This window comes from Balaenoptera physalus (genome assembly GCF_965194825.1).
Source record: "Balaenoptera physalus genome assembly, chromosome: 3".
Classification (NCBI taxonomy): domain Eukaryota; kingdom Metazoa; phylum Chordata; class Mammalia; order Artiodactyla; family Balaenopteridae; genus Balaenoptera; species Balaenoptera physalus.
Genome location: NC_138890.1, coordinates 133530649 through 133552528, shown reverse-complemented (window position 1 = coordinate 133552528; position 21880 = coordinate 133530649). Strand labels below are relative to the sequence as shown.

Genomic DNA, 21880 nt, shown 5'->3' with positions numbered 1-21880 from the left:
ACTGGGAGTGTGATGAGGGCAGATGGTAGGTCTACTCTGATCTCTGTGACATCCCTTGGCCTTGCATGGTGCCCAGCACATAGGAGCTAATGCGTTTAATACTCACTGAACGAATGAAAGAAGGAACTTGGACCCTATACTCTATGTAATGTAGAACCACTAAAGAGTTTGAGGAGATGGGACAGAATCAGAACCGTAGTTTAGAAAGATAGCCAACAATGGTGCCTGAAATTTGTTTGAAAGTTTAGCTGCTGGAAGTAGAAAGACTAATATACTTAGTTATATGTTACCAATTTATATCTATTGTGATTCTTTATTTCCTGAACATACTAATGTGGATGTTTAAAATTATACGCTAATCTGGCCTAACCAGACATTTAATGGTCCATAAAACTCCTAAGTCTTGGGTACAACGGCTCTTGGGCTGTGCTGTCTGATAACACTGGTCACTATCTACGTGTGCCCTTTTGAGCACCTGAAATGTGGCTCAAATGATGTTCAAGATGTTCTGAAGAGTAAAAAACACACCAGATTTCAAAGATCTAGTACAAAAAGAAATGGTAAAAGATATCATTAGTAATATTTTACAATGTTGATTACATATTGAAATAGTAATATTTTAGATATATTGTGTAAAATAAAATATATTATTGAAATTAATTTCACTTGTTTCTTTTTAGTTTTTTTTAATGTGGTTACTAGAAAATTTTAAATTACACATGCGCCTTGCATTTGTAGCTTGCGTTATATTTTATCAGGCGGCACTGCTCTAGTGGATGCCAATTTTGTATACATCTTCAGCAGTTTGGACCCCAAAACAATGCAAGTCGATTGCAAAGTGAAGGCGCAAATGTTGCAAAGGATGCAGAAGTTGACTAAGCCACTGGAAGTGGTACTAAACTTCCCAGATTACATGTAAAGTCTTGTCAGCGTAGGATTTAGCAGAGTTGGATCAGTGGACCACAAAGGAAAAGAAAACCAACAAGGACACTGATTCAAAGAAAGAAATTGAATATTACAGGAGGACCTTGGGGAAACACAGGAAGTCTTCAAATATTTTTTTGCAAAAATGATAGTCATGATTAAGCCACAAAAGTTAAATGGAAAAAGAATATCTCATCATACATCAAAAAAAAAGCAAGCAACAGGGCTCATGCAAAGAATCAAAGAATCAGTGCAGAGCTGTAAAGGTAAGCAGAATTTTGCTAACTGTGAGATAAATCAAATTTCATTAGTTGTAGTTGTATTTTAAATATAAAAATCCCAATTCAACTGGCTTTCATTATTTACCGTATAATTAGTTTCTGATTTTAAATACATGTAAATACATGCAAAATGTTTAGATGGCTGGTTAATAAAAAGGAATCTCATATATATGCATATATGTATATATAATAATAAAATATTTTCTTTTAGCTTAAAACATAAATAACAGGGTTTTGTTTTGTATAGTTGGGGGGTTTTAACCAGTATTTGGCTGTAGGGCCTAGGTCTTTCTAGTGTGGGTCCACTATTCAGAGCCTTGTGTATCTTTCTCCCATATCTCATTGTCGACAATTTTCACTTTTTATCTCTTTCAAGCAAAGTGAAAACTGATAGATACGTGCAAAGTTCTTACAGACTTGAATGCTTTTTTCCCCAATCTTTCACAATCATCATACCCACAACTAATCTGACAGAGATTCTTCTGTATCTCACCTTCATTCATTGTTTCAAAGCATTTAACTTAGTTTTCATTGGAACAACTTTCATTTTGCACTTACATACTCATGTTTAATAGTATTTAATTAAATTCCATAAGGATAGTTATAACAGGTATAGTCAGATTTGGGAACAAATATGATGGATTCTCTTGGGGTCCATAACTCACCTGGTGGGAGCAAAAATGTGCAGGTGTCATGAGCATTCATTGTGCTGTGGCATCCCTCTGCCTGCTGCACACCACACCAGGAATGACAGGTATCTGTTACTGGATGAGTCAGCCAAGTGGAGGCTTGTTAAGAAACTTTTTACTATAATGTCTCCTACAGTGTACTTGTAGATGGCCAACTATCCCATAAATGACAAGATTTCCTGACTTAGGACATCTGGAAATACCTGGAAATTATGGTGTCTGGAAAGAGCACAGAGAAACCAAGTTCCAGCCCCAATTCTCCTGCAAGTATTCCATAATAATATTGATAACTCTGATAGGACACCAGCTTTTACTCTATTCTCAAGGTTATCTTCTTACTCTCTATGTCTACCTAAGACATAGATCTCACAGAGGAGTGAAACCACACACATTGATGGATCTGAAATTCTATCAGAGTCAGCCTGATAAATACCCACCAATAAAAATATTTGCAGACGGGAATGTTTTATTTATTTACTTTTATAAATATGAAAAACAACCAACAATATCCCCAGAGAAGAAGAAAACTTCTTGCATGTGCATAGTGGGTGTTTAATAAACACATGATGAATGATACATGGGCTGAAATATTTCTGCCAGTGCATATTAACTCCGTTCATTCTAGTATCAGTGATGTTTATGCACCATGAGGAAATGCACCAATATTAAACTGGATCCTCCAAATGAATGTGATGTAGGAACTGAAGTGTGACTTAGGGATCCCCAGAAGCACCATGTGGAAGCAGTGATCTGTAAAGCACTGGCGTAAAGGTTACCATAGTTATCATGGCATAAATGAAATCACTGCAACATGTGTACCTGAGTGAGGATAGAAATAAAGAGCTTGGACATAGGAACTGGAATTTTCAGTGTACGAGCAACCTTGGAAGAGACACAAGTCTCCATTATGTCATTAAAGAAATCAAATTAAGGCAATTTGACATATGCTTTTATGCAGTAATATAAAGCAGGCTCCTACAGCACCAAACTAGAACTAGAATCTTAACCATGCTTAAGCTGCAAAAACTATGGTAGCAATTCCATGGGTTAAAATCTCTTCAAAAAGACTTTGTATCAACATATGGCAGAGGAAGAACACCCTTTTCAGTCAAGCATGTCCTTTGATTATTTTTCTATCTTAAAAAAATGTTTGTCCGTGTATAGATGCATGATGACAACATGAATATTTACCTAAAAGATTAAGGGGAAGGGCTTCCCTGGTGGCCCAGTGGTTAAGAACCTGCCTGCCAATGCAAGGGACACGGGCTCCAGCCCTGGTCGGGGAAGATCCCACATGCCGCGGAGCAACTAAGCCCGGGCGCCGCAACTACTGAGCCTGCGCTCTAGAGCCCGCGAGCCACAGCTACTGAAGCCCTCGCGCCTAGAGCCCGTGCTCCGCAACTAGGAGAAGCTGCCGCAATGAGAAACCCATGCACCACATTGAAGAGTAGACCCCGCTCGCCACAGCTAGGGAAAGCCCGCTCGCAGCAAGGAAGACCCAACGCAGCCAGAAATAAATGAATAAATAAAATAATTAATTACAAAAAAAGATAAAGGGGAAAATGACTCAAAGTACCAAAAACTAGGTGAAAGACCAGCACTTAAGGTTTCTCCATGGTGGTGTGATGGATGGAGGTCAGAGAACTGTGGGGTCGTTGATAGTGTTGTATTTGGTGCTCCTCTCACTTGGTTCCATTTTCATCACTGTACAAATGAAGAGGCAAAAGTAAATGTTTTGCTGGAATCCCATTCCACTTTTCTACCCTGGCCAAACTTCAAAACTGGAACAATTTTGAAAAGCTGAAGGCGTCTACTTACTTTTCTCATTTACAGTTACCTAAGTATGTGTGTGTAAATTTAAAGGTTTTCTGATCTAAATAGGAAAGAAAAAAGTTTATCCTTTCCAATGTAGGATTTGGTGGGTGTGGCAATCCGGGAAGACCTGGGAAATAACTACTGTTTTCTTTGGATGATACACTTGGCTACCGTTAACACAGTGTATAATTATAGCCTAAATGTAGACTTAAACTTTTAACAGATTTATCTAAAGTTTCAAAATTTGTACCGTTGGATGTAATTATCTAAAACTATCTTATGGCAGATGTTGCAGTACTCAAAACACTGAGCTAATATGAAATCTGAACCCGCTTTAAAAATCCCTCGGATATCACCATCCTCCTCAGTTACCATTTATAGCCAAGAAGGAGGTTTTCATTTTATCTATTTCCAAAAAAAATCAAAGGAATTATTTTGTAGACAGTTTAGACTCCTGTCGAAATATATGAATACTGACAGGATAGCGCTCTCCTTTCTGTTCCTGAGGAGCCCTCTGCCTCCCCGTCCCCGCCCAGCCCCCGCCTTAATTCCTGTTTCACAAAATAAATCTAGGGACTCTGCTCCCTGGTTGTGGGAGATTTCTCATCACAGACAAACCGGCTGGAGGAAGAGAAGGGAGGGGAGAAATAAACGTGACATGGAAGCCTGAAGAAAGGTCGAAAATCATTAACATGTAAATGGTGCTTTTTCCATTCCAAAGCACCTTATCGCCAGACGCCCCCAGGGACTGAAAGGGTTCGGAACTCCGCGTTAGGCAGCTCGGGCACTGCAGGGGCGGGGGCGGAGGGAACCCGGACGGTGGCCCGACCCTGCTGGGAAGAGGGACGTGCAGCTAGAGGCATAGGATTCGGGGAGGGCCAGAACCTGGCCGAGGATGACAATATCAAGCACTTCCTGGTTCCTTCCCCAAACGTGCTCTCTGTGGTCCTGTATATCGCTGCCTTCTCCAAACACAGCGGAGGAAAAAATAGAAACCTATAGAGATACCCCGGACCCCGCCGCCCGCTCCTGTCTCCCTCTAGCCGGGGGCGAGATAGAGGGTGAGAAGAGTGTCCCAAATCGGTGACTTCAGGTTTTGAACAAGATATTCCAGGAAACTTTTATTTGTAGCATGATTTTTGGGGGTGGGGGGGGTGGGCAAAAGATGAGGAAAGCTTTTATAAAACTTGATTTTTTTGGTGCGCGGCACCACGGCCGCTGAACGTTGGTTTTCTTTCGCTTTGCAGCAGGCGACAGCCCTGGGCGCCACCTGCGCGCCCCGTGCGGCGTGGAGGCGGGGTCGGAGGGTGGGTTGGTCCGCGCCCGGGTTCCCCGATGCCCACTGCAACGGGCAATGCGAATGACAGACTGCAGACCCTCTCGCCTGCGTCCCCTTCAACGCCCCATACATCGAAGTTCGAACTGCAGCTCCCGTGAGGCGAGCCCCGGCCGAGCCGGGTCGAGATTGCGGCGGAGAGGAAGCGGCGCTCCTCCGCCGAAGCTCCTCCTCTCGCCGGTGTAGACCGGGACTACCTGGCGGCGCGGCGGGTGAGGCGCGCAAACCACAGAGCGCCCCCGCGGCGGCCACCTCGGAGCCCACCTTGCCGGCCGGCGCGCGGGACGGAGCGCACAGCCAGCTCTCCACCAACCTGCAGCCGGCTGTCCTCCCTCTACCGAACCCCGCGCGCCCGCGCGTCAGTCCCTGCCGGGAGCCCAGAGGGCCGCGCTCACGCAGTTGGCGCAGGCGGCCTTACGCTAGAGGCGCAGTGCCCGCCCGTCCGCCCGCCCCCTGCACTCTCCCCGCCCTCTCCCTCCCTCGCAGGGGCCGAGCGAATGTAGCCCGCGAGAGAAAATGGCGGCGGCGGCGGGGAATCGCGCCTCGTCCTCGGGATTCCCGGGCGCCGGGGCGGCGAGCCCCGAAGCGGGCGGCGGCGGAGGGGCCCTCAAGGCGAGCAGCACGCCCGCGGCAGCCGCGGGGCTGCTGCGGGAGGCGGGCAGTGGGGGCCGCGAGCGGGCGGACTGGCGGCGGCGGCAGCTGCGCAAAGTGCGGAGTGTGGAGCTGGACCAGCTGCCCGAGCCGCCGCTTTTCCTCACCGCCTCGCCGCCGTCCTCCTCCACTTCCCCGTCGCCGGAGCCCGCGGACGCGGCCGCTGGCGGGAGCGGTTTCCAGCCTGTGGCTGTGCCGCCGCCCCACGGAGCCGCGAGCCGCAGCGGCGTCCACCCTGCAGAACCGGCGGCCGCACCGGACAGCGGCGCCCCGAGCCCCGCGGGGGCCGAGCCCGGGGAGAAGCGGACGCCCGCCGCCGAGCCGCCTCTTGCGGCGGCCCCAGCCGGGTGAGCAGCGCGGCCGGGGGCGCGGCGGGGACTTGGGGGGCGGGCGGGCGAGGGCAATGAATGAACCCCGGGCACCGCGCAGGGCGTCCCGGGGCTCCGCGCAGCGAGGCTGCACGCCGCTCCCCGGGAGCCCTCGGGCACCCCCTTTGACCCTTCCGGCGTCGGGCGGCGCCCCGGACCTGGCCTGGGGTACGGGACGGGACGGGGGCCCGGGGCGGGGACATGCGGGAGAGTTTGTTATTGTTTGCAGACATGTGACAGGCGTGCGAGCCGCGCTGCGGGGACCGGTTGAGATAAGGTGTGGGGGCCCGGGCTGGCTTTTGGGGGCTCCCGGAATCGGAGCTCTCCGAGGAGCCCCGGAGCGGGATCCTGGTGTTGCCCTCCGGGCCGGGCTGGGAGGCGGGCAGCAGTGCAGCGGCGGCGACCCCGGACGAGAGTCCCCGGGGGCGCCGGGGTGAGGCCCGAGCCTGCGGGCGGGCGGTGTAGGTGGGCGGGGTAGGTGGGGAGCCCTGCCCGAGGCCGGGGTGGGGGGGCCGGAGCGCGGCGGAGAAAGCGGTGGGGTCCCCGCGGCTGTGACAGGCAGAGTCTCTCGGCAGGTACCGGGGGCCGGGCCGGGACGAAGGCGGCGCGCCCGGAGCGCGGCCGCAGGGGGCTCCGGGTGGACGGCTCCGTAACGCCTGTCAAAGCGGTGTGGGCTGACCGGCTGCAAATGCACGGGGGCTTGCGGTCTTTTAGGACGTGGGGTTTTCTGATTGCGTCCCCCAGTGTCCTTGGGAATGAAGACTGCACCACTAGGACTTGAGTGACTTCTGTTTGGAGTTTGAATTTGGCCTTTGAGGTTTGCATTTGGCGGAGTGGTGTAAGAGCCAGGACCGGATGTGTCAGCCATTCAGTTTCAAAGCGGTGGTGACTGCTCCCCGCAGCCTCTCCGGCGTGGTTGGGGACCGCGGCGCGGGTGCGGTACTTCCTGCTCCGTGCAGCTGCGCGGGCCGCCGCCGACTGCCGGCTTCCAGGGGACGCAGTGCTGTGGCTCCGGCTCCGATAGAACCGTATTGCTTGTGCGCTACGGTGTGTGTAAGGTAACTCAGACCAACCGTTCTTGGCCTGACGCTTTTTGGCAACTGGAAATTTTTATGTTTAAGGAAATTCTTTTGAGTGTGACAGCCATCATCCTTGTTTTTAAAAGAATCTGACTAGTGTATGCAAAGCACAGGCTTGAGAGGTATTTTGAGTTGCTGGAAATGTTTTTGTGATAGTCACCCGTTTCCCTATAGGGTTTCCTGACCTTTATTCTAAAGACTGCCTTAGGTTTGTTTCCCTTGTAAAACGAATTTGACAGTAGGACTCATTGGCTTTGGTTAATTATCTAAAGTGATTTTGGGGGGAACTTGGTTGTTTGTTTAAAACCACAGTTCGTTGATTCCTTGAAAGTTGCCCCTTTCCCTCTCCCCGCCTCAAATCCCCCCCCCAAAAAAAACAACTAAAAATATGGTCAGCACTGTGCCATGGCAATATTGAGAGGAAAGATTTGTGACTGTGGTAGCTTTCTGTGTGCTCTTGTCCATGTAATTTAGTCTTACAGGGTTATGTTCTCCTACACTACTGCTCCTGGGCAGATTGGATTAAAACTTGACTAGCATAATTCGTTGTAGGCAATTGTTAACTACAAGTGAGCTCCAGATAAAAATATTAAACCCTAAATTTGAGAGATTAATTTTGTCTGTTCTCATGAGACCGAATTTTTGGATACAGTAAATAGTTTAGCAAGTGTCAGCATTCTAGTCATCTTAACGAGCTATTGAATATAGCAGAAGAGGAACTACTGTAGAATTAACATATAGATGTTGTTTAGTGTTGTCTCCACACAAAATAAGAGGACGAAGGTGTAAGCAGATGGAATTCAGGGGCTGAGTAATCCATGCTTAATTTTTGCGTTTTGTAACCTAGGTTTCCCCCCCTCTTTGTTTAAGGGGTGGATAATAATTGCACAGTATATGAAATAAGGGGCTAATCAGCATAATCATTTTTTAAAATGAATTTCACTAGCCAGAATGCTGTTTGTTTATCCCAAATCTTATACCTAAACATTTCATTTATAGTAAAATGTTGAGTCCCTCTCCTTTTGAAATAGTGATTTTTTTTTTTTTTTTTTTACAATTTCCTTGTTAATGGGGTTGAAATTCATTTGATTCTATTGGTATAAACACTTTGTAAGCAGTTAGTAAAATCTCAATTGAACTTTACTTTTTTGACAGTAGTTACATTCATACTTTCAGGAGGAAAATCTAACATTGAGATTTTGAAATATTTTTGTTTCAGTGGTACTATAGGTCTGGAGACTTTCTGTTTACAGACTTATTGTATTCTTTTAAAGAGAATTCTGTGAGTTTTTTAATTTCATAATTTCCTCCAGTTTTTGATCCTTGGATGTAGAAATTTAAATTGTAGAAAATATACTTTTGTAGTATAAATTATATAAAGAATACACATATTAAAACAGAAGATTTTAAGTCCATCTCTCTTTTTCAGGTTAGTAACTGAAATCAGTGGAAGTTTTTTGCCTGTAAGTGGCGCTCAAGGGTTTGGGATTTTTCCTTATATTACAGAATTAGGGGCTTTTTCTTCCTATCTACTGTCTTTGAAGAGAAATTACAGTGTTACTCTCCATTGAACAGGCTATTGTGAGTTTGATAGATATAATTACTCCATTCTATTTTTGTAACTTAAAAAAACCCAACTATCAATTTGCTGGCCCCATGAAAGAACAAGATATGCTGTACTTGTTAATGTTAGTTTTTGTTTAAAACTAAAGCTATTTCATAGGCTGCTTTTATATCCTCATAGAGCCCTCAGCTTTCAGTTCCTTTTAGAAGCTGCTAGACTATAAATATAATCTAGTGAATTTTTACTAGAGGAGGTATAGGAACATTATTACCCAAAAATAAGTTTAAAAAAAAATTAAGTTGGTGATTTTATAAAACAATAGAGGTAGTTACATAAGTTAGTCTTACATGAATTTGTAAGTTTTGTAGTTATGAATTGTCTCCAAGTTCTGTTTTAAATTAAGTAAGAAAATTAATGCATTCTTCAAAGACTAACCTTATTAAATATAATTCTGAAAAAGAAATATCAGAACTAGAATTGTTGCCAGCTTTTGTTGTCTTTTCATATCTGATTTTGGCAAGGGTGACTGGTTAACCAACATTCCTTAATATATTATCCCCAATACACTATAATAACTCCATTTTGTTAGATACAAAAAACAGGAAGTAGCTCTGTTCATTTATATTCTTTCACATCTCCTATAGCACCTCAAGCATATGTTGCATGTTTTAGAAATGGTCGCTGACTTATTGACATAAAGATTCCAAAATATGGAATGAAGGGAGTGTTCTTTGCTTTCAACAAGAACAGAAGAACCAGCTACAGCTTGCCTTGGCTGTCTGCTGATCAGCCCTTGACAGTTGCTGTGAGCATTCCAGAAGAAAAAATGATGGGGTGGCAAGGCAGTTAATGGGGAGTGGATTCCCCTGAGGAAAAATGTAGGGCATTCAGAAGTGCTCTGAGTTAGAAGGCACAACTTTTGCATTTTGTACCCAATTTTCTTGGGTTGAGAGTTATTTCTGTATGAAGAAGGCAATAGAAGAACGTGGCATGGAAAAGTAATAGTCTCCAGAGGCTACTTAAGAGCTGCAGTATATTGCACTTCTAACCTTGAAATGCCTTGCTATATCAGATATACCAAGTATATTCCTTAGACTTGGTTGTTTTCCTCAGTCTTGGCCTCTTTTTATATCCTAAGTCAAAAATTAGAGCTACTTTAAAATGTAAACGGGTAAAAGATTAATGTGAGGAAATGTGCAGTATTAGGAATCAACCCAAGTTGTTTTTAAGAAATAAATTAAGAACATTTTTAAACGCGAAAGAAATAATCAGGAAGAGAATTAAATGTTCATTTACAAATGCTCATTGCAAAGCAGTGAGATGAGTCGGGGGTTCTTTTTTCTTTTTCTTTTTAAAGATTTATTTATTGATTGATTGATTGCTATGTTGGGTCTTCGTTTCTGTGCTAGGGCTTTCTCTAGTTGTGGCAAGCGGGGGCCACTCTTCATCGCGGTGCGCGGGCCTCTCACTATCGTGGCCTCTCTTGTTGTGGAGCATAGGCTCCAGACGCGCAGGCTCAGTAGTTGTGGCTCACGGGCCCAGTTGCTCCGCGGCATGTGGGATCGTCCCAAACCAGGGCTCGAACCCATGTCCCCTGCATTAGCAGGCAGATTCTCAACCACTGCGCCACCAGGGAAGCCCGAGTCAGGTGTTCTTATTGCAAGAATATAAGAGGTTTTTTGCTGTGGCTAAACACGTTCATTGAGCATAGAGATGTGTTTAGATACCTTTTATATAGTCACTTTTCTTGCCTTCTGTGTGTCAGGCAAGTTATATATATTATCTCATTTCATCATCGCTGCAGCCTTGCAGTGCATTGTAATTTCTGTTTTCAAGAGGTGGAAACTCATGTGCAATGCTAAAGCCCCATTATCACACAACTAGAAGACAGGCTAGGATTCAAACCCAAGTTAGTCCCACTCCACAGTCCATTTCTTTTCACCACTCTCTGCTGTCTCCATTTTCTTTTTAAAGTTAATAATCAGATTAACTAATGATTTTGAAGGAGAAAGTTGTTCTTCAAGAGTCAATAAGCGATTGATAGGTTTCTACCCAGTGCCATTGCCAATGCATTTGTCTCCTGATGTGTATATAATGCATAGCTTTCTGTAACCTGACCTCATCCATGTAATACAAGTAAGCTGTGCTTAGATCACCTTATCATGTTAGGGAGAATAATTGATTAGTGTTGAGTGTTTTTTAGGTTTCTTGATTTGTGCTGTTTACATCGTAAGTGGAAGGAAATAAAGAAGCTGAAATAGTATCACATATTTATTTTTAATCATCACACATGGAGAGAAACTGTTCCAGTATAGCTAGACCCTATCCCTTTGTACTTGTTTTAGATTTCATGCATCCAACATTTATGAACCTCTGCAAGGTGATGTTCTGGGTGGTAGAGAAAAATATCATCAATGCACAGCCTGTGTTTCTGTTGGCAGATTGTAGTATGAACATGTTTCACACTTCCATGTTAAGCGTTGGTAAGAGAGATAGGAATAGAGGGGCATCCAGATTAAAGAGTAGTGCTATGAATCTCACCCACGACATTCCACACTATTCCTGCAGTGAATACAGTAGTACGTGACTAACTTTCTGAGGAATTAATTGATGTTCTAGGTTTGTAGTTAAGGGTGGTAGCTTTGTTCTGATTTCTGCTTGTACATTAGGTCTGCTAGTTTTTTTTTTTTAATTAATTAATTAATTAATTAATTAATTTATTTTTATTTATGGCTGTGTTGGGTCTTTGTTTCTGTGCGAGGGCTTTCTCTAGTTGTGGCAAGTGGGGGCCACTCTTCATCGCGGTGCGTGGGCCTCTCACTATCGCGGCCTCTCTTGTTGCGGAGCACAGGCTCCAGACACGCAGACGCAGGCTCAGTAATTGTGGCTCACGGGCCCAGTTGCTCCGCGGCATGTGGGATCCTCCCAGACCAGGGCTCGAACCCGTGTCCCCTGATTGGCAGGCGGATTCTTAACCACTGCGCCACCAGGGAAGCCCTAGGTCTGCTAGTTTTTGCTCTTTCCCTTTGGTCTCTTTCCCTTTTCTTAGGATAGATATATGCTGTAGCTTTTCCATTTCCACAGTAATGACAAAAGAAATTTAGATACAGATTAGTTTCAAACTATTTCTGCCTACTCTTAAGAGGTATATGTATGGAACTGCAAGTTCAGACATGATTTTTTTTCTTTCTTGAAAGAGAAAATTAAAATGGGGGGTATAGGAGCAAGAAACCGAGTATCTACCAATGCTGGCTTTAAAATTCAGACTTTATTATTAGTAATGGCGACTCTGCTAGTTAAGAAAACAACATTGGGAAATGTAAAATATGCTCTAGGATGTAAGATAATCAAGAAGATATCCTTGTCTTCATTTACTCTATGACATGTCATGGTTGGTTTAGGTATGTTTGGTATGGAGAGGAGCTCTGTACTGTTAGTGATTGAATCCTTTGAAATACTAGTCTGGTTAGTTTTGGTTTAATAGATTGAGATGTTGTAGAGTGCCAAGAACTGTTCAAGTTCTTAAGACCCACCAAGCATGTATTTCTATAAGTACAGTCTGTCACCTGGGAATTATTAATGAGACAGTCAGACTTCTTGAAGACTGGAGGAAGTGCCTGGCGCTCACACAGTGCTGTAGTTAGTGTGTTTACTAAGTTTATCACATGTAAGCATGACGGTGATGAGTATATGTGGAGTAAGGAGAGGGTGGATACTGGACGGTGGGTGGAGGTTGTACTCTTGACAGATAAGATGTGATCATTACCTTTCTTCATTGCTAAATAGCCATTCGACTGATGTAGCATCAAATAATCTTCAAACTGGTCTTTACAGCATTCTGAATACTAAATATCAACTGCTAACAGACAAGGAACTCTGTCTTATTCTTTGTCATTGCTCAGCACCTAGGCTAATGTCTGGCACCCATGAATATTGGATGCACATGAGTGTTAGGATGAATTCATTTTCCCAAAGTGGTTATTTTTAAATAAGTGTATAAGAAGATACACTAACTCATGACTTACTGTGATGTGATTTTAATCATAATCTAGCTTGAGGCAAGTTTTGAAGGCAGGAACTATTTCTTATGAGTTTTTGTGCATTGCTTGGTATTTTGTAGCAGTAGTTGGTATTTAGCAAGCAGTAGTTAATAATAATGACCAATTTTATAGAATGTAAACCAAACAATAATTAGTTTAATAACTAAGTGTAGTTATAAAATAATTGGAGCCATGTATAAACTGTCACATATTGAGAAAATTGAGTTTCTGGTATTTGAGTGTCTAGTTATTTGGGCTGATAGGTAAGCCCTCCTGATTTTCTTCTTAGCCCTGTGGCAACCCTTCCTGAATGGCTCCTCCTCATCTTTTTGAACATTAATATTAGAACATACTCAGGCCCAGGCCTTCTGTCATTCGCACTCTTCCACCCCCACCCCAGGCTCATTAATGCATTTAGATCCATTTTTGGCCATTCATGAATGATTGCAGAGTTTATTTTCCTAGCCATGATCTCTCTTAAATGCCACACTTGTCTACGTGACACGTCCGTACTCAGATATCTAAAACCAAATTTAGGATTTTCCCTGTACCTTGCCCTACTAATACATTCCCTGCTCATGAAATGGCAGAACCAGAACCTAGGAGTTATCCTTGACAACTCCTAGTCTTCAGGTGATTTCATCTGTTATCACATCCCTAGTCCAAGCTTCCGTGATCTCTCATTTGGACTAATGTAATAGTAAGTAGCCTTCTAACTTGCTCACTCTCTCCTCCTTTCTCCCTTCCAGTTGGTTCTCCATATTATGTGGCCAGAGTGATCATTTTACAATGTAAATCTTATTATAACAATTTTCCTCTAGAAAAGTAAATTAAATTGAATTTTAAAACTTTCAGATGCTTTCCATTTGGATAAAGACCACAGAATCCTTAACATGCCCCACAGAGTCCCTGCCTGGCTTAGCCCCTGCCTGCCTCTCCAGGCCCGTCTCTGATCACGCTCGCCCTTGTTCTCTGCAGGATGGCCTTCACTTCCTCAGACTCAGCACACCACCTCCTGCCGTAGGGCCTTTGCACGCACCGCACACGCCCTCTGCCAGGAGCACTTTCCCCAGTCCCGAGTCAGCTCCTGAGTGTTCAGATCGTAGCTCACTGATGCTTCCTCAGGGAAGCCTTCCTTCCCTGATCTCCCAGACTGGCTTTGTAGCTCAGTGTCCCTACTGTCAACGTTGTGATTTTATATTTTTTATGTCATTTGGTGAAAGGCTGCCTTCCCTGGAATACTGTAAAAGCTGAGTGGGCAGAGCCTTTGGCTGGGTAGCAACCCAGCACCTAGCAAAATGCCTGGCACAGAAGACCGTCGATAAATATTTGTTGAATAAATGGATGAGGGTAATAATGACATGGCAAGTTCAACCTAGTGGATTATCTGTTCTTCCCCTTTGTCAGATGTAGTCTGGGACCTAGCTAAGACGGGGTTAAATGGCAAAAGCCTTGTCGGTTTGTGATAGATTCATTAGGCCGTATCTGGACTATTAAACACACCAAGTGCCTCAGGTGGAGTAGGACAGCTTAGTGTGGTACAGAGGAAATAGCTATATGGCATGATTATATGCCGTAGGAAGAAGTGTTTGCTATGTGTATTTAGTTCTCCTGCTCTTACCAGGGAGTAGAGAGAGAGTATGTGTGTGGGCTTATGTGTGTGTGCATATATATGAATAAATATACACCTGAAGGTGTTATGCATTAATATAATGATTCCTTTTTCCGAGTTCTCAGTGTTACTTAAACTTAGGATACCACTTTTGGGATTTTTGTCACAATAACCCTGCTTCATCCAAAATTTAATTTGTTATTGATAATAATTCAACTTGGGATAAGTAGTTCACATTTGCATTAAAGAGGAGGTTTGCTAGACAAGTACTATATGAGATTTCAGGAGCCAAGAACCCACGTAACAGAAAACCATTTACCGGTGGTAACTAAACCTGGCAGCCTCCCTTATCTAGAACATGGTTTAGCACTAAGAAGTAAGTAAAAAAGGCTCGGAGCTGCCAAAGGGCCTGTAACAAAATCTGCGCTTTGAAGTTCTTTGATTTTACACTTAGAAGAGTTCCAAGGGCATTCACTCAGAATTCGCTGACATTTATTTAAGTTATTATTCTTGCAGTCTTGTCCATTTGGCGTCCCTAACATGCAGCAATTAAAAGCAGCCAATTAGAAGGCAAGTCGTGTGAGCAAGAGACAGGTTCCCTGAAGGCAGCATATAAGCAAAGACCTGACAGGTGAGGAGGAGAGAGAAGGGAGGAGAAAGGGAGAGATAAGAGGACATTAAAACATTGCAGTTGGGGCCACCTGGTGTTCGAACGTTAGGTTCCACATACCTGGATTGCCTCTAAGATTTTAAATTTATTAAATCACAGCACTTTGCAACATTACTTTTTGGGCATCAGCTTCCTTATTTGTAAAATGAGAGCGATCAAGGTTATATGATTGGTTTTGTTTTTTGTAATGATGATTACTGTGGCTCATTATTGCAAGGTTGTTGTGTTTATAGTTGTAGAGAGTATTTTGATCCTGAGTGGTAAACATCTAAATTATCTGTAAGGGGTGGTCCTGTAGCCTTGATGATGCTGAATAAATACAGTGCTGTTTGGAATTACATAAAATTGGATGCTGCTCATTACAAATGTCTTGTGGATTGGCTTTGTGGGAAAATCGTTTTGCTTTATTTGTTGGCCTGAGTCATTTTATATCCTGCAATTTTTAAAAAATGCTTGATAGTTAATCACCACCACCAGTATGTACTGCCCTTTCTCCTAGCTAGACTTTGAGAAGTCAGGCAGTAAGCGCCAGCTTTGCAATGTTGACCAAGTTATTTAATTACTGCAAGGACTTTGGTTTAATAAGATGGCTACTTGTGAAAGGATTCTTGATGTTCACGTGCTCTTAAGATGCTTAGTGTTTTGAAAAAGACATTTCACAATTCTTTTTTTCTCTTTCAAAATAATTAATTGGCTCTACCTGTTATTTATTGTCTGGATTTTATTGGTATTCTTAAATTCTTCTTGGGTAATAAATCAAATTATTTTCACTGAACCTTAGATTTTAAAAAAGATGTGACATATTAATGTAGATATTAATATTCCTGGAGAAGGTTTAGTGTCTTAATATAAATTTATTTTGAATTTTGAAAATATATTTCAATTATTCTGGTACACTGGCACCTCCACACTGTTATACAAGGTCCTTATGATTTCTCTGGGATTCAGAATTTATAGAATTAAACTTCATTAATAAAATGATTAGACAGTCCTTTTGAAAGCAGCAGAAAAATTTATTTTTTTAATTTATTTATCTTTTAACAAAAGAACAGTACTATGTAGACCGCTATACAGTTTGCTTTTTTCTTAATAGTATTTTGTTCGTTATCTTAATGATGAACGTAGAGCTGTCATTTTCCATGACTGCATAGCATTCTATCATTTGGCTGTCTCATTAACCAGTTTCCTAATTTTAGACATTTATATTGTTTTGTTGTTATATCAAGCTGTAGTGACTACCATTGTGCCTACATTTTCATATGTTTGTGCATTTGGTTTTGTAAAATAAATATTCAGAAGTGAAATTGCTGAGTCAAAGGACATGTATATTTAAAAATTTTATCATATAGCCAAATTGCCCTGTAAAACACTGTGCCAGTTTACATTTTTCTCATGGTGAGAGTGCGCATTGCCCCACATTCTTGCCAGTGTTGGATATTATCAGTCTTTCATTTTTGCCAATGTGGTGGATGAAAGATTTTTTTAATTTTAATTTGCATTTCTTAGCTTTTTAGCATCATAGTACAACTTGTGTTATTAACAATTTCCTACGTCTTTTGTGTATTTCCTTTCACACATGGGAGATAATGGTTTGTTTTTTCTTATTGATTTTTAAGCATCCTTTGTATATTAGAATTGTTAGCTCTGACATTTATTGGAATTGTTTTCTTCTACTTTTGTGTTACGAATTTCAATTATAGCATTTTTCCATAAAGAAGCTTTAAATATTCCTTCAAATTTCAATCCCTTCCTTCCTTCCTCCCTCCCCCCTCCTCTCCTCCCTCCCCCCTCCTCTCCTCCCTCCCCCCTCCTCTCCTCCCTCCCCCCTCCTCTCCTCCCTCCCCCCTCCTCTCCTCCCTCCCCCTCCTCTCCTCCCTCCCCCCTCCTCTCCTCCCTCCCCCCTCCTCTCCTCCCTCCGCCCTCCCTTCCTTCCTCTCTCCCTCCCTCCCTTCCTTGCCTTCTAGAGAGGGTAAGCTGTGTAGTGGTTCAGAGTACAGATGCCTGAGTTCTAGTCAGAGTTTCACCACTATCAAGTAGTGTACCTGGGAAGTTACTTAACTTCTTTGCACTTAAGTTTCCTTAACTATAAAATGAAGATACTACTTCAGAGTTGTTGTGAGGACAAAGTGTTTCTGTAGTTCTTAAAACAGTGCTTGGTGCATGGCAAACACTGTATAGGTAATAGCTATTATTATTCCCTACTGCAAGATTTTAAGAATTCACCAGTCTTTTCTAATACTATTTTTCTAGGTTTTTTTTAAAAAAAATCTCTGATCTGTATGAAGTTTAAGGGGTGACACAGGGCCCTAACTTTATTTTCTCCAAATGATTGGCTGGGTGTCCCAGCACTGCTTATTGATTAAAAGTTTCCCCTTTATCATATATTAAATTTTCAAATATTTTGAAGTTCCCAAATACATTTCTTTAGTTTAAGATCTTATTCTTGCACCAAGGGCCTAAATTCCTATATAACCACATTTCAAGTTTTGTACAAAGATTCTAAAAGAATGTCATTGACTAGAGAGAAGAAGATCTATCAGAAGACTATTAGCTGTGTATCTTTGCTGAATCATTCTTATTAATATTTTGGTGCCTAAAATATCTTGGCTTCAATGACAGAGCCTCTGGGATAGCTTCCCCAGGAGGTACAGCTCTGCCAGGCACTGCAGCCAGCGCAGTGTCCGAATTGAATCCCTGTCTTCCGCAGCCTGTCTGTCTTCCCCTTCGGATCTCCTGGTCCTTTGGGGTGCCGTTGGTGATGCCTGTCACCGTCTCCCTCATCGCCGGGCTCTTACTCCTCTGGCTTTCTCACCCTCAGCTTCCGGCCAGCGTCCAGTTCTGTTGTTGCCAGCTGTCTGCTAGCCCTGGAATCCACCCGCGCAGCTGCTAACCCAGGGTCAGGCCTCTGTCACCTCGTCCCAGTTCTTGCAAACCTTCTTCCTAACCAGCCTCTGGCTTTTGGACATGTTCTCCTCAGTCGTTTCTCTACACTGCAGTTAGAGTGAGGCTTCTATGATGCAAGTCTGATCATGACACTTCAGTAGACAAAAATCTAATCTAGTCTTCTCATTTTAAAAATGAGGAAACTGAAACACAGGCTTAAACAGTTCAGATAGCTAATCAGTGGTAAAGCTGGGAAATCCCAAGTCTGTCAAAAATAATTGGCACTTTTTCTGGCATTCAAAAATAATTTCTATTCAAATATATGCATAATAGATTTTGCACCTTGTGAGTGGTGGATAATTTATGTGATTTGAATTGCTGGTGTTCAGCATGCCTTCTACACACAAACTGAGGCCAGGAGAATGATGAAATGCTGTAGAATGAACTCCTGCTTACAGTATACTATACAGTTCAAAAGATGCTTTTGTATTTGCTGCCATCTAATTGAAATATATAGTTTATTATAATCTTTCAACCTGAAAATCAAGCAGTATCACTCAACTTAGATACTGTTAGTTACTTGTGTCATTAGTGTCTTAATAAATCTTAAAATCTACAGTTGTTTCTCTTAAGATACTTATTCATGTAACAATTCAATTTAATTCCCCAGCTTTATTCTGTGTTGATATTGTGTTCCACACTTTCGAATGGCTGTGTTCTATCTTTAGATAAATGAATTCAGAGGAAAAAAAAAAAAAAGCAACTTTTCTTCGTCCTGAGAATAAAGTCCAGACTCCTTAATGTAGTTCAGAAGCTCTGGTAATTGGCTCTGCTCCCCTCTCAGCTCCCCCTTCCAGAACACCCTGCTCCAGTCATTCAGTGCTATGTTCACATTTTTGTTTCCCCGGCTAACTCTTCTTTTCTCTCAATGTGCTAAATGTTGTTTCTTCTGTCTGGATCACTCATTTTGTCTCTGCTGTGAGATACTTTTTAATATGTTTTTATTCCCTCTGCAATCAAGAATTATTGGTATCCTACTAAATATAAATGTGTCTATTTACAGAAGTCAGTACTGTATTGTGAATTTTGCTGAACTCTTTGATTTAAAGTTCCTTGGTATCTGAGTTAGATTTGCCACTTTTAAAACTTTTTAGTGTTTCCTCTGTCATTGCATACATCGTCATGTCTGACTGAACAAGTGTTTACGAAAAGTTCTTTTTAAATTATACATTATTGTAAAGTGAATCAGGTTTTTCTGTTGATTTGTGTTAAAATTTCAGAGGTACAGTCTCAGGAAAATATTTTGGTGCCAAGCAGTGTACAGTCAGCCCTCCATATCTGAGGTTGCAGAACTCGCAGGTACCGAGAGCCGACTGTACTAAACAGTTTTATAGTATAAGGGCTTGAGCATCTGTGGATTTTGGTATCCGCAGGGGGTCCTGGAACCAGTGTTCCGTGGCTACGAGGGGACGACTGTATTGCTGTCATCCAGAATAGTCCAAGACCATCTCAAGTCAGAGAACAAATGTGCTCAAATGCTTCAAGCACGGAGCTTGACTGTGGCCTAGGCACGTCCATCACAAGGTTTATACCAGCTGCCCAGCCTCCATGGGCAAGGTGCCGGGGAGCTGATAGGTTATAGGAAAACACGCACATCAGATGTAGGGTCATTCCAAATCCTTTCGTCTGGCCTGTGGGTGCTCTTTCTAGAAAAACGAAAGGGCAGAGTAGTAAACATGCCAGGATGAACGCCCATGGTCAGTGCTGCCATCGCCCCTGACACGGGCAGGGTCATGCCTTCATGAACACTCGTGGAGTGGCTGCTGTGAGCCAGGCACCAAGGCGCTGGGGACCCAGCAGTGGGGAAGCCCATGAAGGAGTTTAACAAGGTAGCAGACTGCCTGGTGACAAGGGTGGGTGCTGACCTCAGTCAGCTGGGAATGAGGAGGGTACAGGGAGGGTTTTCTGGGAAATGGGAGGTCCACCAAGTCGTGAAGAATGCCGAGGAGTTAAACAAGTGAAAGGGACTTGGAGGGAGACCGTGGCCTGCGGGTGGGGTTGTGTGGAGAACACACACAGGCCCGGAAGTCCATGGTAGGCTTGTGCGCTGATATGGAGAACTGTGAGTATCGTTCAGGTAGCCCTGCCTGCGTGGGAGCAGGGTGCAGACAAGGCTCAGCAGCCAAGCCTGCGACAAGATTCCTGGCTCTGGCCAGAGAACCGTGCAGAGCTCTCTGCCTCCTTATTGCTGCCACTGGGCAATCCTTAGATCGCCATGCTTGGGACAAAATAAAAAGCCTTTGTAGTTTGGTAAGTAACTACAGTGCCCTAGGAAGTCGGTCAGGAGGCCCAAAGGGGGAGTTACATCAAAGCTGGTGCAAGACAGTCTGAGTCTGAGATCACAGTCTGGGAGCTGTGTGGCTCTTGCATTTCCAATAGCTCCCCGTAGTTTCAGAGGTTCACAGATTGGGAAATGTACTCAGGCAAATGAATTCCATCCACGTTGGTCATGAATGTGGTTTTGGAACTGCACGATTATGTTTCAGGGGCAGCACAGGGTAGTGATGAGGAGGCTGGACCCGAGAAGTCAGATCCTCTTAGTCACAATCGCTGGACTCCAAAGAAGTCACTTAACTTCTCTGAACCTCAAATTTCTCATCTTGAAAATGGGGTGAGTGGGGGTGATTAGACAGGATAATGAAGTGCGGTTCTTAACCCAGAAATGCACTCAGTAAAAATTGACTGTCTATAATATAACTGCAAGTAACTATGAAGACTCCCTGCTTAAACCTTGACTGTACAGATGAGGATGAGGTAAAGAGACTCACGGTTCCCTTACTAGTTACCATTAATTTAACAAAGGCAGTTTGTATAGATTATGCATCATCTTGGGAGCAGTGTATTTTCCTTATTTTGAAATTATTAACAAGAATAATGGAAAATGCAACTTTCAATATTATGTGATGTGGGATAAAGCATGTCATCGGTAGGACGTAATGAGGGTTCTCGTCACTTTGTGAGGACCTAAGGCTGGTCCCCTGGGTCTCTTTCTCATCTGTGAAAAGAAGAGGTTGGCTTACATAATTTTTTTATTTCCTTCAAGCTCTAACAAATTATATTACAAAATTTTAATTTGAAAATTATTTCTTGTGGCTAAATTTAGTTCTAATTATTGAAACAAGTAGATTTTTGAACTTATAAACTCTTGAAATTTTAAAGCTGGGTACCAACTATAAAAAGAAATGCAAATGAAAAGCAGATAGAAAAGAGATAATCATATTTATTACCTGACATTATATGATGAGAAGTATTTATTTTTTTAAAAGCATATAACTGTTGGGAGAACAGTATTTTGCAAAATGGAGAAAATAAATTAGGGCAAGGTCGTTTGCATGTTTGTGTTTAGCAAATATGCTTAGAGAGTAGTAGTTTTGAAAATAACTTTTTACACCTAATTTTTAGTAACTTTACTGCTGTTAAAAGCTATCTTTTTTTCCTCAACTTTAATTATATAAGGAAGGGACATTCCCTAGGGATAACCTGTAATAAGCAAAACAATCCTTTGACTTTTTCCTATGTTTATAAAGACCTTTTTGTAAACATGCATATGTATACATACTCTTTTGTTTAACTAAAACTTTTAAAAGACAGTTGTATTGTTTCCTAATTGTGAAAATTCAGATTTCATTCTGTTTCAGGAGTTCTTTTCACATGATTTGTATAGAGTTGGCAGTTGCTGGAAAGTATGAATTTCACTATGATTTTTTTTTTCGTTTTAATCTAGTAATTTGGGGCTCAAGTGGTAGAAAATCTTGAGTTTCAAATAGTTTTTGAATTGAACTTTTTAACTGATTTAATCATTGTGGTTACACCGATTTGAAGCATATTCACACAAAACTCTCTTGCCCGTCACTGTTCTTCATATATAGAACTGAAGCTGCTTGTAATTCATTGCAGAGCACCCGGAC

At 42.7% G+C, this 21880-nt stretch overlaps 1 protein-coding gene across 9 annotated transcripts in view; it reads left to right on the top strand.

Moving 5' to 3' along the window:
• Positions 1-5544: 5544 nt before the first annotated feature.
• Positions 5545-21880, top strand: part of MAP3K1 (mitogen-activated protein kinase kinase kinase 1) — an 81032-nt gene continuing 64696 nt past the window's right edge. For 2 of the 9 annotated variants that reach the window (XR_014262240.1, XM_082457072.1), the window contains exon 1: positions 5545-6043. Coding sequence is in view for 4 of the 9 variants with exons in the window: in XM_082457072.1 (XP_082313198.1) it covers positions 5562-6043 (482 nt within the window). In the remaining 5 variants the exon portion in view is untranslated. Of the gene's footprint in view, positions 6044-6324; positions 6342-6696; positions 7123-21880 lie in introns of those variants that run through there. The other 7 variants (XM_082457066.1, XM_082457065.1, XM_082457070.1 and 4 more) reach the window with 6 other exon arrangements.